The sequence below is a fragment of the Grammomys surdaster genome, unplaced genomic scaffold (assembly GCF_004785775.1).
Source record: "Grammomys surdaster isolate TR1022 unplaced genomic scaffold, NIH_TR_1.0 172, whole genome shotgun sequence".
NCBI lineage: Eukaryota > Metazoa > Chordata > Mammalia > Rodentia > Muridae > Grammomys > Grammomys surdaster.
The window spans coordinates 8,132,489-8,148,709 of NW_021604620.1; the positions used below are offsets into that span (position 1 = coordinate 8,132,489).

Consider the following 16,221-nt stretch of genomic DNA (forward strand, 5'->3'; position numbering starts at 1 on the left):
ACACAGGGGGAGACACACACACACACACAGGGGGAGACACACACACAGGGGGAGACACACACACAGGGGGAGACATACATGCACACAAAGACACATACAGAGAGGGGAGGAGAGAGGAGGGGAGAGAGAGAGAGAGAGAGAGAGAGGGAGGGAGATGCATTCTCTCTCACACACACACAGGGGGAGACATACATGCACACAAAGACACATACGGGGGGGGGTGGGGGGAGGCAGGGAGATAGGGGAGAGAGGGGGGGGGGGGGGGGGGGAGGGAGGGAGAGAGAGAGAGATGCATTCTCTCTCTCACACACACAGACAAAGAGAGATGCACACAGAGAGACATGCATGCACAGAGACATGTACACAAGTGCGTGCACACACACACAGAAAGAGAGAGAGAGATTCACAGAGTGACATGCAGAGAGAGAAACACACACATGCACAGAGAGATGCACCCAGAGAGACATACATATACAGAGAGAGAGAGACAGACAGACAGAGAGACAGACAGACAGAGAGACAGACAGACAGAGAGACAGAGAGTCTTGAATGAATACTGGAAATCTTCAGTGCTGAGCCTACTTCAACAGCTCCATCTTCCCTGGCAAGCAATTCCCAAGGTTTGTTCTACTTCCTCACCCTGGGGAGGGTCGTGGCATCACCACTGAGTCCCACCGAGTTACAGGATCTCACTATGGAGTCCTGGATGGCCTGAAACTCTATGTAGACCAAACTGACCTTCAACTCAAAGACACTTCCTGCTTCTGTATCCTTCGTGCTGGGATCAAAAAGGTGTGGTTTGTTTTGTTTTTCAGATTCCAGAGTGGTTTTTGTTTTGTTTTGTTTTGTTTTTTTGAGACTAGGTTTCTCTTGTGTAGTCCTGGCTGTCCTGGAACTCACTCTGTAGACCAGGCTGGCATCGAACTCAGAAATTTGCCTGCCTCTGTCTCCCAAGTGCTGGGATTAAAGGCGTACACCACCACCACCCGGCCCAGAGTGGTTTTTTAAAAAATTTATTTATTTTATGTATGTGAGTACACTGAAGCTGTCTTCAGACACACCAGAAGAGGGCATCAAATCCCATTACAGATGACTGTGAGCCACCATGTGGGTGCTGGGAATTGAACTCAGGACCTCTGGAAAAAGTCATTTTTGTTTGTTTTTAAGTCACATTTATTTGGGGTGTGTGTGTGTGTGTGTGTGTGTGTTCGCCTATACCACGGCACACCTATGGAGGTCAAAGGACAATTTACAAGGGTTCAGTTCTCTCCTCCCGGCACATGAGACCAAGGAATCAAACTCAGGCTGTCAGCTTGGCAGCAGGAACCCGTATCCAGTGAGCCATCTCTCCAGCTCTAAAGTTATTTTCCCACAAAACAGAAAAGCCGATCAGCACAACAATGTGAAGCTGTTGCGAGGCCCACAAGATGTCTCCGGAACAAGAACATACCTCTCAGTTTGTACATCTCTCCGTTGGCAGAGTACACAACCAGCATGTGGGGAGCTTCGTCGCTCAGGGACACAATGGCTCCAGACAAAGACAGGACTCCTCGGGGCTTCTGGTGCTTGCTCTGCTCATTCACAAAATACTGCAGGAGGCCAGCCTCAAAATCCAGCACAAAGTACCTGAACAGAGAGACCACAGCACGTGACTTCTCTCCCCAGACAGTCCCCTGCTGCACAGCATGGTGAGAGTGAGAACAAGCCAAACGCAACATTAGGGCACCCCATCTACAAAGCCAGGGGCTCTTTCTGGGACTCAGTGGAATCATGAAAACAATAGGATATCAACTGTGAGGACAGAACAGATCCTGGGATTGCATTAGGGTCTTGGGAGACCTACTAGTTTTCAGCAGGCCAGAAGCGGGGACATCACCAGACAGTAGACAACACCTAGTGCCTAACTGCCATCATCACCCAGCAGCAACGCCTTGATCTGTGACCATCCGTTCTATGACTGTATGATTTCATATGGCCATTTCCATGGCAGTATCCAACACTCAGGACAACCTGAGCCTGTGTTCTCAGGTCATGGACTCATATTTGGCTCAGAATAAGCTGTCTCTTAGTCCCTTTGGAGTGAAGCCTGTGTCTTTGTCTCTATACACACACAGACACACAGAAACACATAGACACACACAGAAACACAGACACAGAAACACAGAAAACACAGATACAGAAACATAGACACACAGACACAAACACAGAAACGCAGATACACACAGAAACACACACACACATACATACATACATACATACATACATACATACATACACACAAACACAGACACACAGAGACACACAAAAACAGACACACACGCACACATACATACATATACAAACACAGACACACACATATAGACACAGACACACATGCACACATACACAAACAGAAACACATACACACACACACACAGACACATACACACACACACACACACACACACACAGATGGACAGACAGACAGACAGACAGCATTGCTCCCAGGGCCTAATGCTCACCTTACCACTAAGCTATATCTCCCACTCTGAAAGCTATGGCGTACTACGTGATCGCGCTACAGGCGCCAGCAGTTTTGACACACTGTTTATTACAATGCAAGTCTTTCAGTGACATGTCTTTTCAAAGGGTCTCAGAAATTACTAAGGTCAAAAGCAAACACCAGGATCTTGGGGTGGGGGAGGTCTCAGTGGTAGGGGACAGGCCTCACATGTAGGAGTCCCTATGTTCTATCGGCAGCACCAAGCACACTACATCTATTGATGTAAAGCAGGAAACTCAAGTGGAGACAGGCAGGGCCCCTTAGGTGTGGGAAATGATGTGACACCCACAGTTCCATACACTATGGCTTATAGGTAACCATAATTATTTAAGAATGAAAAACTCTTTACAATTGATTACTTTTTTTTTTTTACCAAGCTATTAGACAACAATTTGGAATCTTTGTGACGGTCTGAATAAATGCAGTTATTTTTCTAAGACAGAGAAGAGTATCTTGCTAAATAGCCCAGGCTAGCCTCAAACTATCAAGCAATCCTCCAGCTTCCGACTGTCAAGTGCTGGGTTTACAGACATGCACCAACCCTGGTTTAAGCAGCTCTGGGGATCCAATCCAGGCCTTCATGTATGCTAGGTAAGCATTCTACCAACTGTGCTATTCCCCAGGCTCCCAAGAGTCGAAACACAAATACACAGATAAACTGTTTGTACTGACAAAGGCTATTAACAAAGTACTCCTGTCAAGCTGGGTGGGCCAAGTGGCTCACACCTGTAATCCTAGGACTCAGGAGGTAGAGGCAGGAGGATTGACTCATACGAGAGGCCAGTTCGGGCTACACTGTAAGACTGTGTCTTATAAATAAATTGGGGCAGCTGGAGAGATAGCTCAGTGGTTAAGAACAATGACTGCTCTTCCAGGGGACATGGATTCAAGGCCCAGAACCCACATGACACTTTATAACTGTAACACCAGTTACAGCTCATCCAGTGCCCTCTCTTGGCCTCATGGATACTTCATGAACATGGTACATAGATATGTAGGCGAAACACCCACACACATAAAATAAGTCATCTCGAAGTTAAAATAAATACAGAAATAAATAGCCAAGTATGTTGGCACATGCCTTTAATCCCAGCATGTGGGAGGTAGAAGCAGGAAGATAAGGAGTTCAAGGCCTTTCTCAGCCACATAAGGAATCTGAGTCTATCCCAAATTACTACTTGAGACCTATCTCAAGAGAAAGAAAGGGAGGGGGGGATGGGAGAGGAGGGAGAGAAGAAGGGAAGGAAGAGGGATAGGAGAGGAGGGAGAAAGGGAGGGAAGAAATCATGTACTTGTTTTCTGAATATAGTTGAAATTTTTATTTATCAGGGGGATGGGATAGTGTCTGGTTACATGGTGTTTCTTCAACACGGCCTTTGGAAGTAAGGTCAGCTGGAGTCACAGGCAGATTGACAGTCATCCACCTGGCATTGAGAAAAGCCATTTCTGTTGGTCACAGCTCCTGGGAAGAAAGAAATTAAACTTGGCTTCCTGCCGGGTCACAGCTCTGTCAGGTCCAGCCTGGAGCCATATCTGAAAGTCATGGCTCTCATTCTGAGGAAAGTTAACCATATTTCTAGATTAGGCTGCATTAGCCAAATGAAACTGCCAGATAAATCTCTAAAGGTCTTTTCTTCCTGAGAACAGTTGAAACAAAACTAACCTCTACAATCTGTGTGTGTGTGTGTGTGTGTCTTTAATATGCAACCTGACTACAGTCTAGGTGAACTAAATGATGTATAGGGAACATTTTTCTTGTTAAATTACATGTTAGTGATTGTTTGGGGCAAGAAAAGAGAGTAAGAAGATGAGCCAGATCAACCCAGGAAGGAAGTCCCCTCCCTTTGTTCCAGCAGTCTGCAGACCCCTGCAGGGTTCCTAGGCAGGTGACAGGCCCTTCTGGAAGGGCTGAGGACGAGAATCCATCACTAACATCTTTAGAGAAGACGGTGTTGCTTTCAGAGAAACAGCAAGTGCACACAAGCATGCATACAACCCACAGCACCTGTGCGCATCGCATACATGTGTTGACACTCCCATACACAGGTGCTCACAAACCACACCAGGCATGCCTATGCAGCCACGGTCCTGTTCATGCCTACCAGCACACGCAAGCATACATATTTACGCTCATTCACAGTCAAGAGACCTGAGCATTTAGAACCTTGATTCCCATTTGCAAAAGCAAAAACGTGACTGATTTTCTTCTGTAGAATATCGTATTATCTCTGTGGCCCACAGATCAGCCTGCTTAGAAAGCAATCCCTTCCCAGTGCATATGCTTAATCCTAAACGTAGACTGTGGCCCCTCCAATGTACACATTACAATCCTAAATCCAGACTCCTCTAGTTTCCTTTCTGTTGCTATAATAAAATACCCTGACCAAAAAGCCAGATAAGGGAAGAAAGGTTTGGGTTTATTTGGCTCACAATTCCAGGTTACAGTCCACTACATCCACAGTTGAGAGCAGAGAGAAATGAATCCTTCCTTGATTTCTGCCACGTCTCCTCTCCTGTATAGCTTCAAGACTTCCTTACAGGGAATGGTGTCGCCCACAGTGAGCTGAGTCCACCTACATCCGTTAACTATCAAGACGATCCATCAAAGACACACCTGATCTAAATAATTTCTCAGGTAAAACTCTACCCAGCTTAACTTTAGATTGTGCCAAAGTTGAAGTTTAAAACCAACCACCACATAGACAAAACCGTTTCCCCAATGCACATAATAGAAACTAAGCACTCCCCATGCATACATTACAATCCCAAACTCACACCATAACCCCACCCCAGTACTCACACTGCACCCTCAAGTGCAGGCTGTGATGTGTCCCAAAGCCGATGGCCATGGGCCTGTTCGCATAATCTACGACAAAGCCAACAAGATGGAACTTGAGGGTAGCCTGTGTTTGTTCTTTTCTAAGGGAGAAGAGGACCACAGAAACAGGCCTGGCAGACCATGTGACTTTCCTCATTGCAAAGACAATACTCGCAACAAAGGCAACAGTTTTAGGACACAGTCCACTGTGCTGGGCAAGACACGGCTGCAGGATCATGAGGCAGCTCGTCACATGGCCCCCAGAGCAGGAAGTAAGTAGACAGATGAACACTGGCGCTCAGCTCGTATTCATTCTCTCTCTCTCTCTCTCTCTCTCTCTCTCTCTCTCTCTCTCCATCTAGGATCTCAGCCTAGGGGATGGTGCTGCCCACATTCACGGTGGGTCTTCCCTCTTCAGTTAAACCTTTCTGAAAACCTCTTTATAGACAGGCCCAGAGGTGTGTCTCCTATGTGATTCCAAATCCTGTCAAACTAACTGTCAGGATTAACTGCCATTGTATTCATGTTCAGCCTCAAGGTGGGCAGCTGTACTAGGCTCGAAATTTCATATAGATTACTTGCTCTGGGTAAATATATTCTGATTATGCTTAAAGAAAAAAGAGCCCAAAAAATGTTCCACAAGGTTTAGAAGAAGACAGTTCTAGTTTCACAGCCAATCTGCAGCTGCAAGGATTCACTGATCTTTTCTTTTTCTCCCCCTAAAACAGGTTCTCATGTAACCCAGGATAACCTGCCAATCAGTATGAAGCTAAGCATGAGAAATTTCTGATCCTTCAACTCCTGAGTACTGAACAAGTGTGTGCTATCATATCTGATTTATGAAGCACTGGAAATAGAACTCGAGGCTTAGTACAAGCTGGGTAAGTGTTCTACCAACTTAGTGACAATCTGAGCCCTTGATGTCTTTCTTTATTTAAGAACTAGCAGCAGTAGCAATAGCAGCATGTGTGCACACTCATGCACACGTGCACACAGGTGCCACAGCTTGCATGCAGAAGCCACAAGACAACTTTCAAGAATCTGTTCTCTCCATCATATGGGCCCTGGGAATTGAACTTGGGTCTTCAGGGTTGTGTGGCAGATGCTATTCCAGCTGAGCCATCTCACCAACACTCAATTTCTCAGAATAATTTACTGAGCACCTATTACGTAGCAGTTTTCCTGCAGGACTGCAGGAGATGAGAGCTGATGGTATGCACACTAAAAGAAAACTCAGACTCCAGCTGTGACACTGTGTCATGACAGTAGTGAGTCAGTTAGTAGGATGCAACTTGTGAGGTTCCCAGGACTGAGAACTGAGATCTGGTGATGCAGAATCAGGATGGAAGAGAGGGGTACAGGGTTGAAATAGCCTTGAACATGGTGAAGGGAAGAGAGGGAAGAAATCCATGATGGCTGGAGTGGAAGAAGCCATCTTCACTGCCCACCAAGAGGCTTCAACGGAATGTGGCAAGCATGTTACCTACCACATCGGAGAGGCTGGGTGAGGCCTTGCCATGCAGCGGGGAAAGCAGTTAGCTACTAGAGGGCTTCCATCTTTTTCAGCATGGACTTGGGAGGCTAACCAGCTCTTTCCCCCAGGGACAGCTCTATACCCAGCTGAGACTTTCCTAAGCACAGAGTCTGGCTGTTCCCATTGCCTGCCCCTCTATGCTAACAGTTCAACCAGGCCAGGTCAATGGAAACAGCACTGTGCTATCTGGGGAGACAGGCAGGCTGATGTTCCTGGGATCGTTGCCAGCTAAAGTGGCAAAGCTTCCTCCACAGGCACATGGGCACCTGTATGAGGCGCTGGTTACATTGTGACAGTAACATAGACCCCACAGGCACATGGGGACCTCTGTGAGGCACTGGTTACATTGTGGCAGTAACGAAGACCCCACAGGCACATGGGCACTTGTGTGAGGCACTGGTTACATTGTATCAGTAATGTAGACCCCACAGGTGCAGGGGCACCTGTGTGAGGCACTGGTTACATTGTGACAGTAACGTAGACCCCACAGGCACATGGGCACCTGTGTGAGGCACTGGTTACATTGTGACAGAAATGTAGACTCCACAGGTGCAGGGGCACCTCTGTGAGGCACTGGTTACATTGTGGCAGTAACATAGACCCCACAGGCACATGGGGACCTGTGTGAGGCACTGGTTACATTGTGACAGAAATGTAGACTCCACAGGTGCAGGGGCACCTCTGTGAGGCACTGGTTACATTGTGACAGTAATGTAGATGGGAGGTGGGGAGGGGAGAGAGAGAAAAACAAACATTGTTCAGCTCACCTCTCCTTGTGATTCCTTCTGGGACCCTAGCCCATGGATGGTCCCATCTACACTGAGGGTGGGTCTCCCCTCCCCAGATAACCCCTCTCTGGAAATGCCCTTAGATACTCAGAGGTGGATGATTCCAGCCCAGTAAAGTTGGCAATCGTGCTGAGTAGTTTTAATTATAAACTTGACAAACAAACAAACAAACAAACCTAGAATCAGCTAGAAGGCATGTCTCGGTGAGAAACTATGTAAATCTGGTTGGCCTGTAGGCATGTCAGGAGGAGACTGTCTTGATTTCATCCACTGAGGTGAGGAGACCCAGCTTGTAAGTGGGCACCACCATGTCCTACAGTCCTGGACTAAGTTAGGGAAGCTGGCAGAGTGCCAAGCAGGCACACAGTCATTGCTCTTGACTGCAGCTGTGATGCGTCCAGATGCTTTAAGCTCCTGCTGTCTCGATTTCTCTATCACAATGTATCCTAACTCTAAACTGGGAGCTGAGGTAAGCTCTGGCTTCCGTAGATTGCATTTTGTCAAGGTGTATTATCGCGGGGACAGAAACAAAACTGGGATGGCCACGAGGATGAAACGCCGCACAAGCCTACGAGAAGGGACGTGTGGTAGAAGGGACATGTGGTAGTCGTTAGCAGTATGTTAATGAAGCTGCAATGAGGTCTGTCTCCCACACACACTGGGATGACTACAATAAACAGAGATACAAGAGCAAGCAGTGAGAATGTGGGAATTTACATCCTTCCTGCAGGGCCTGGAGGAATGTGAACAGTCGCTGGGAAGCATAAACTTCCCCTGAAGCCCAGCTAGGTGCTCCTACAAAGCAACTAAACAGAATGGAAAGAGTCTATCCACACCAAAGAAGTGTATGCAAACACACAGCGTGGCATTCCTTACAGGAGGCAGGGACTGGAAGCCATTCAGAGATCCATCAGCTGGTGTCCAGACGGAGCGCGACGGACATCTACCATGGAATACTACTCGGCATCAGGGATGACATGAATCACACTACGACAGGGATGAGCCTCAAAATTATGCAAGGCTTAAGAAGCCAGAGGCAGAAGTTGACATATGGTCAGATTGTGTGTGAAATATCCAGATGAGGGAGAGAGAGAGAGGTGGGATGAATCCTCGCTGTTGGGGGCTGAGGGCAGTGTGGGAACTAAGATGACAGCAAATTCAAAGCAGCAGGCGCTTGACACGCAACTCTGTGGTGTAAAACTCTGACGAACCTTAGCTACCTGGTACCCCCGAGTGAACCATGTAGATCCAGAGATTGATGCAAAAGCAAGAGGAGTTTATTTTTCCAGCATGCTAGCTAGGGTTGTCCTGCATCTAAAAGGAGGGGTGACAACCTCGGGCAGCCTATTCAACCAGTTTTTAATACAGTTTTCAGGGGTAGAATACAGCAACAGCCACTAGGCACAATGTGATTGGCAGAACAGTGTGACTTGTAAAGTGACTGGTCCTTAGGGAATGTAGCAAGAGCTTTCCTTTTATGGGGGGTGGAAGTGGGGGAACAACGGTCAGCCTTCCCTGAGGAATGTGTCTACTTGCTGTCCCCCATGTGTTCTTCCTGAGGAATGTAACTCAGCCTCTCCCTTCTAGAGGGGAGGGGTGTCTATGTGTTCTACAACCCCTCTCTTCCAGGGGGTAAAGGGTCTGGTGGAATTTTCCAAAGGCTCTGAGCTGACCTCTTCAGCAGAAAGGGATGCCAGCATGGAGAACATCAAAAATGGCTGACATGTTGTACCAAATTTAGTACAAGAGGACAGTTTTTAAAGTCCCTGAGTGCTGGAAACTAAACCTGGGTCCTCTTCGAAAGTAGCAAGTACTCTTAACTGCCAATCCAATTCTCCAGCCTGTGAATATCTTTAAAGCAAGGAATCACAATATTGAACCCAGTTCCTGCCCCCCAAGAACCTGACAGGAACCATGTCTGAAAGGTGACTGGATGGTTGGCGATGAGCCAAAGCACCAGCTGTAGGGAAGCCACAGTTATCTGTGGGGAATGTGGTGCAGAGCCCAGGTGAGGAGAAACCTGTGTTCTGAGGGAACACTAACTGAGCCCTTGCTTCAGCAAAGCACTTGACAATTAGTCACTGAGAATAATGTACCATGGCCGCCAAATCCACATGTCCAGCCCTGGAAACGATGCTTGGCACGCCCACAGCTTCCTATATATGAAAACCATCATACTGCATTAATCTTAAGAAGCTCAGGCTAATTATCAGATGACAGTGGTACCAACCATTCACTCACTACCAGTCAGTCACAAAGCTTCCAAACGCCAGAATCCACTTCCCAGAAACTCAGATAACCACCATCATCATATTTAAAAAAAATCCTTTGTAGAAGAAAAGGCCATTATTATGGTGGCTTCATATGTCTCAGAAAAACAGGGACTTCCTAAGGACTGTGGAGGTCAGACACTGATGTCAGGTGTCTTCCTCAATAGCTCCCACCCTAAGTTCGGAGACAGGGTGACTCACTGGTCCTGGACCTCACTGGTTGGCTAGACTGGCGGGCAAGCAAGCCCCCTTGCCAGCACTGGGATGTCTGGCTTTTCACATGAGTGGCAGAGATGGAACTAGGTTCTCATGCCTGCATCATGGGCAGGCATGAGAGGTCTTCCCTGTTTAGCGGGTATATTGTTGTGGGTTTGGTCTAACACTTGTATTATGTTAATTGGGTTCCCAAAATTGCAGAGAATCTGCCTGTAAGTCACTGAGGGTCCCTGCCCATGGTTAGCATTATTGGTAAATAAAGTTGCCAGCAGCCAACGGCTGGGCAGGGAGACAGAGGCGGGACGTTAGGATGGAATATAGATTTTAGTAAGTAATAATTCAAGAATATCAGAGGGGAGAGTGTGCTAGCTACGTGGTAGGTTGGAGTGGCCTAGTCATTGAGCTGTTTACGGCAGTAAAATAGAAGGGAGTGTGTGTGTGTGTGTGTGTGTGTGTGTGTGTGTGTGTGTGTGTGTGTGTGTTCTTTCATTCAGGAACCCAGAACCCTGAGGCAGGTGGTAGGGAAGAACTCCCCACCAACCACCTAGTGGATGAGAGTATCATTAATTGCCTACTGCTACAGTGTATCTAGAGCTGGAGATTCAGTCAGTGACAGACTACAGAAAACAGGAGTGAGCACAGAGAGAAATCAAAACTGGTAATCCTTACCTAGAAACCACCATTTCTGCTTTGGAAACAGGAGGTACCTAGGCACAGAGGGGCTAACTTCCCAGAGTTTTAGACCTAAGCAACAGCAGGTACAATCTGTGGGCCACGGGTGTAGTTCAGTGCACAAGTCCTTGCCTAGTGGAGGATGCCTTGGGTTCAATCCCACCACCACCACAAGCATAAGAACACAGCAGATGTACCATGTGCCCCACGCTACACGGCTGTTCTTCTGACCCCCACACTACACAGCTTTTCTCAGAGATAAAGGCCTGTGAAAACTCCCCTTCAGAACGCAGGGCCTCAACTTGACATTTTTTTTTTTATGCACTTGAGTGTTTTGCCTGCATGTATGCCTGTGCACCATGTGCAGTGCATTCAATGCCTACTGAGGCCAGAAGTGGGCATCAGATCCCCTGGAACTGGTGTTACAGATGATTATTAAGTTTCCATGGGGGTGCTGGAAATGGAGCCTGGTCCTCTGGAAGACCAGCCAATGTTCTTAACCACTGATTCATCTCTCCAGGATCACCCCACCCATCCCCAGTTTATTTAGATGTTATTTTTATTTTGTGTACATATGTGTGTGTTGGTGTGTGGATATGCTCATATGACTTCAGGGGCCTGGAGAAGAGGTGTCAGATGCCCTGGAGCTGAACTTACAGGTGGTTCTGGTCTGTCTGAAATGAGTGCTGGGAACTGTACTGGGGTCCTCTACAAGAACAGTAAGAATGCTTAACCACACCCCCCCCCAAAGAATTATTTTAAATGCAGAGAGGTAGGAAGAAGGAAACACTGGAAAAATTTCAAATATAGACAGGAACTCAGAGGCAGAGGATCCTGCTGGATCCTGTGATGACCCAAGGGTGCCCAGCAATATTCTCAATGCCAGAGTCAGCACAGGAGAATGAAAGGAAAGGGTACCAAAGGGAGACCCACAAACTGAGGGAAGAATGCTCGGGGGCTGCAGGGGGTCACCAGGAAATACAGTGAGGGTTAGTCTTAACTGTCAACTTCCCTGGACCCTGAGTAACCTAGAGACACACTTATGGGTGTGTCTATGAAGGTGTTTCCAGGAAGATTTAACAAAGATGGAAGTGTCTCCCTCACATGAGCAGAGCAAGCTGTCCACTGCTCCTGCTGGAATGTCTTTGCCATCCTGATGGCCTGCACCCTCAAACTGTAAGCCAAAAGAAACCCTAAAGTTGCTTCTGTGGGGTGGGTTATCCTGGGGAGAAAATTAACCAATAGCACCCTGCTTTCCTCTCTTGGCCTCTCCCACAGCCTCTTCTCCAGGGCGTCTCACACCTAGCACTAGTTTTATTGCTCAATTTCCTTTGCCCAGCGTGACCCACACCTCCCAGACTGGCAGGGGACCAAAACACTCAGCAGGAGTCTAATAGCCACCCAGTCAGCAATCTCAGAGCCCTGCAGCACAGGCTGGGCCAAGCAGTCAATTAGTCCCAGGCACTAATGCACCAAGAAGCCAGCATGATCTATGGGCAATCAAACTGGACTACCTCAGAAGGATCTAGAAAAGTACACAGTTTCCAACTGAAATCGCCTGGCTGGCTAGCTGGCTGCTGGCTCCGCCTGGCATTTAATTAAGCAGATCTGAAAGAGCGAATGAGGAACCGCCACGTGCTAGATTGAAATCTGTGTCCCTACAACATACAGCTGTGTGCAGAATTGTCCGTGGGGACCACATGGAGTCACATCACAGTCGCTTGGGTCTCCCCAGGGCAATTGTGGGCACACAAGGCACTCTCCAGGGAACACATAATCCCAAAGAGAGGCCAGCCTGAGCCAGAGTTGCCACCAGCTTAACTCGAAGGCCACTGTACAGAAGTCATTCCCAGCTCAGTCTGAACTCCTCAGAGTCTACTCCTAAAGAAGCAGCTGTGTTTTGCCACTGTACTCAGAAGAAAGGTGTAACCTCCCCTGTTTTCTGGGGGTGGAGGCGGGCACCAGGGGCAGCATCAATGTGCAAAAAAAAAAAAAAAATCCTCACTTTTGAGGTTTCTGGCAACAAACACTTTCTCTGTGTAGTTCTGTCTGTCCTGGAACTCACTCTGTAGACCAAGCTGGCCTTGAACTCAGAAATCCGCCTGCCTCTGCCTCCCAAGTGCTGGGATTAAAGGCGTGCGCCACCACCACCTGGTGCAACAAACACTTCTTAAAACAGAGGCAGGTGTTATAAAAATTAAAAGATGCTAGAAGTGGTTTGTTGCGAAGGAAGCAGAGATGGATAAACCCCTCAGAAAGGCTGAATTAAAGGGGAAACTTAGAGCACAGGCAGCCATGACAAGACCCTAAGGTGGGAGAGCAGAAATGCAGGTCCCAGAACTTCCTTAGGAGACGGATCGTGGTTAGCATGGCTGGCATCCTGAAGAGGGGTACAACCCTTCATACCCCCTCAGTTCCAAAGGACAAGGAATTCCTGGTTCTTAGAAGACTCCACACCAGGCAACCCCACCTATACAGGCAGGAAGGCATTAGACTGAAGACAATTCAAAGTACTGGGTCTAGGTACTGGGGTTGGGGCTCTGGGTCTAGGTACTGGAGATGGGGCTCTGGGCTCACAGCTGCAAGGGTGTGGGAGACCTAAAGGCCACAGCAGGCTTACTGATCCACGTTATCCAGAAGCTTTGGGGAGGTGTGGGCTGATTTCTGAGAGAGAGTGGCCTCTAAGGTAACAGCAGGCACACACACAAAACAAAGACAAGCAACAAAGGCACTGGGTGATAAAAACTATCTTCCCCTCGGGAGCCGTGGGCATAAGCTAAAGCAGTGTTTGAACAATGCTCAGACTCCTCCTCAGCACACAGCGAGCACAATGCAGCAACCACCAAACAGTATAAAGGAAGGAAATGCTAACCAATTGTATTACCTGGGCCTGTTTATGCGGGGACATGATCTGTGGTGGCTTTCTGTAGACACAAGTTAAGACATCGATTACTCAAGCCACACACAAGAACATTAAAACCATCAATGTGACTGGGAGCACGTGACATTCCATAAGGAGAACCACTTTCAGGACATTAGTGATGACTCTTCAGGGCAGTTGAGATTAAGGTCCACAGAGAGAGGAGGGCAGAGATTAGCAGGAAAATACTCCCTGTCAAAAACCTGTCACTTGCTTAGCCACTCTGACTAGCCCAATTACCTCAAACAAAGGAAAACTTCACAGAAAGACAAGGATGGGATTGGTGGTATGGAAGAGCATGGTGACACATGCCTGCCTCTCCATCACCCAGGAGCAGAGGCAAGAAGATCAAGAGTTCAAAGCCAGGGGCTGGAGAGACAGCTCAGTCAGCAAAGTGTTTGCTGGGCATACAGCGTCTGCACTCCACCCCTAGAACTTAGGTTTAAAACAAAATAGCACAACACACAGGCACATGGTGACATTGTCACATAGGCACATGGTGTCATTTGTAGTCTCAGTGTTGAGGGAGCAGAGGTAAGAGGATTCTTGGGGCTAGCTGGCCAATCAGCCTATAGAAATCACACAAAGTAAGATGGACAGCTCCTGAGAAGGACACCCTAAATTGTCCTCTGGCCTGTACACATGTACATGCAGACACACAGACAGAAAGTGTCTGTCTGTCTGTCTGTCTGTCTGTCTCTCTCTCTCTCTCTCTCTCTCTCTCTCACACACACACACACACACACACACACACACACACACACACACACATGCATAGACACAGACACACGCACACAGAGTTTGAGACCAGAGGAGATGAGAGAGAGAGAGAGAGAGAGAGAGAGAGAGAGAGCTCAACAATAAAAAAGAAAAGAAAGTACATGGGCACAGGGGGCACACACCTACAAACTTGACGTTTAGAAAGGGAGGATCAGAATTTCAAAGTCATCTTTGACTACATAATGAGTTCAAGGCCAGACTGAGACCCCATCTCAAAAAAGAAAGGGAAGGAGGGAGGAAGGGAGAAAGGGAGAAAGGACAGCAGGAGGAGGGGGAGGGAAATCCATGTCCCTGCAGTTACGCAAACACACATTTGTATCTAACAATTTTGAGCACATCTCCACAGTCATCGTATTAACCTGCCTGTTCGCTGGAATAGCTTCAGGCAGTGACCTCCTCGGGTGTTTCAGACCTAACACAACAACAGGGTCAGCACAGGGCAATGAGTAGGCACCCTTCGTCCTGTCCACAGCACTCTACAGATAACCTGACATTAACACTCAACAGGAGAGAGCAAACAAAAGGCCAGCTTTCACCAAGAGAGCCAAACAGCCAATCCCTTTCCACTCCAGACTTCATGCCTCTCAGTCCGCCCAGGGCCATCTCTAGATTCCTTTAGAGAATGTATGTGATCCAGCTCTAGTCAGAGTTCCTGCTTCTTAGCTCTCCAGCCAGAGAGCTGGGGCTGGAGGCTGCATACAATTACAACTCCCCATGTTATCTGTCAGTGATGTTCTGAACAGCCCTACTAAGTGCACCGGGATTCCTCAGGGAATTCCCTTGATCAAGTGAGTGTCCCTCTGAGCTTAGTTCAGTGTTGTGACTGAGGAGGTTAATTCATGTTCCCTTGTGGTGCTGGTAAACAAAAAAAGTCTCCTCAAAATTACTGTCCCGTTCAGATCACTCACCATTTCATAGAAGTCTTTAAAGGGAGGACAGGAGATAGGGAAATGGCTAGTGAGTAAAGTACAAGCCACCCAAGCTCGAGGGCCAGGGTTCAGATTCCTTTTAGGTTCTGGGCAACCTACCTGTCACCCAGCACTCTGGAAACAGAGACAGCATCCCCAGAGTATGTTAGCTACATTAACAAACTAAGGGTAGGGGTGAGAGACCCTGCCTACCATGTAAAGTGGAGAACAATCAGGACAATAACCAATGTGAACCTCTGGTCTTCGCACACGCACACAGAACACATGTGTTGCACGTGTGCCCATACGTGTGCAAACACTAACACACTTAGGGGCTGGAGAGACAGCTCAGCAGTTAAAAACACTGGTTGTTCTTTTGGTGGAGTGGGATTTGATTCCTAAGTCCCCACAGGAGAGACATAAACAGATACACGGAGACAAATTCCTGTCTTTGAGGAGATGGTGTTCCACTGAAGGGAAACTACAATACAAGGAGATACAAGGAGATAGATACAAGATAGATACAAGGAGAACATTTAATGTCAATCAGCACTTTACCGTATGTGTGTGTGCCACTGTGTGTGTGTGAGAGAGTCCCTCTGTTTATGTATGTGTGTGTATACATTCCACTGTATATGTGTGTGCCTCTCTGTGTATGTGTGTGTGAATGCCTCTGTGTGTGTGTGTGTGCATGCCTCTGTGTGTGTGTGTGCATGTCTGTGTGTATGTGTGTGCATGCCTCTGTGTGTGTGTGCATGCCTCTGTGTGTATGT

General features: G+C 47.7%; 1 protein-coding gene across 1 annotated transcript in view; it reads right to left on the reverse strand.

The window, feature by feature from the left end:
* Osbpl10 (oxysterol binding protein like 10) overlaps window positions 1-16,221 on the reverse strand; it is a 196,622-nt gene that overhangs the window by 172,992 nt on the left and 7,409 nt on the right. Inside the window, exons 2-3 of the mRNA XM_028767295.1 lie at window positions 5,318-5,408; window positions 1,451-1,626 (exon numbers count right to left, since the gene is read on the reverse strand). Of these exons, the coding sequence (XP_028623128.1) occupies window positions 1,451-1,626; window positions 5,318-5,408 (267 nt within the window). The remainder of the gene's footprint in view (window positions 1-1,450; window positions 1,627-5,317; window positions 5,409-16,221) is intronic.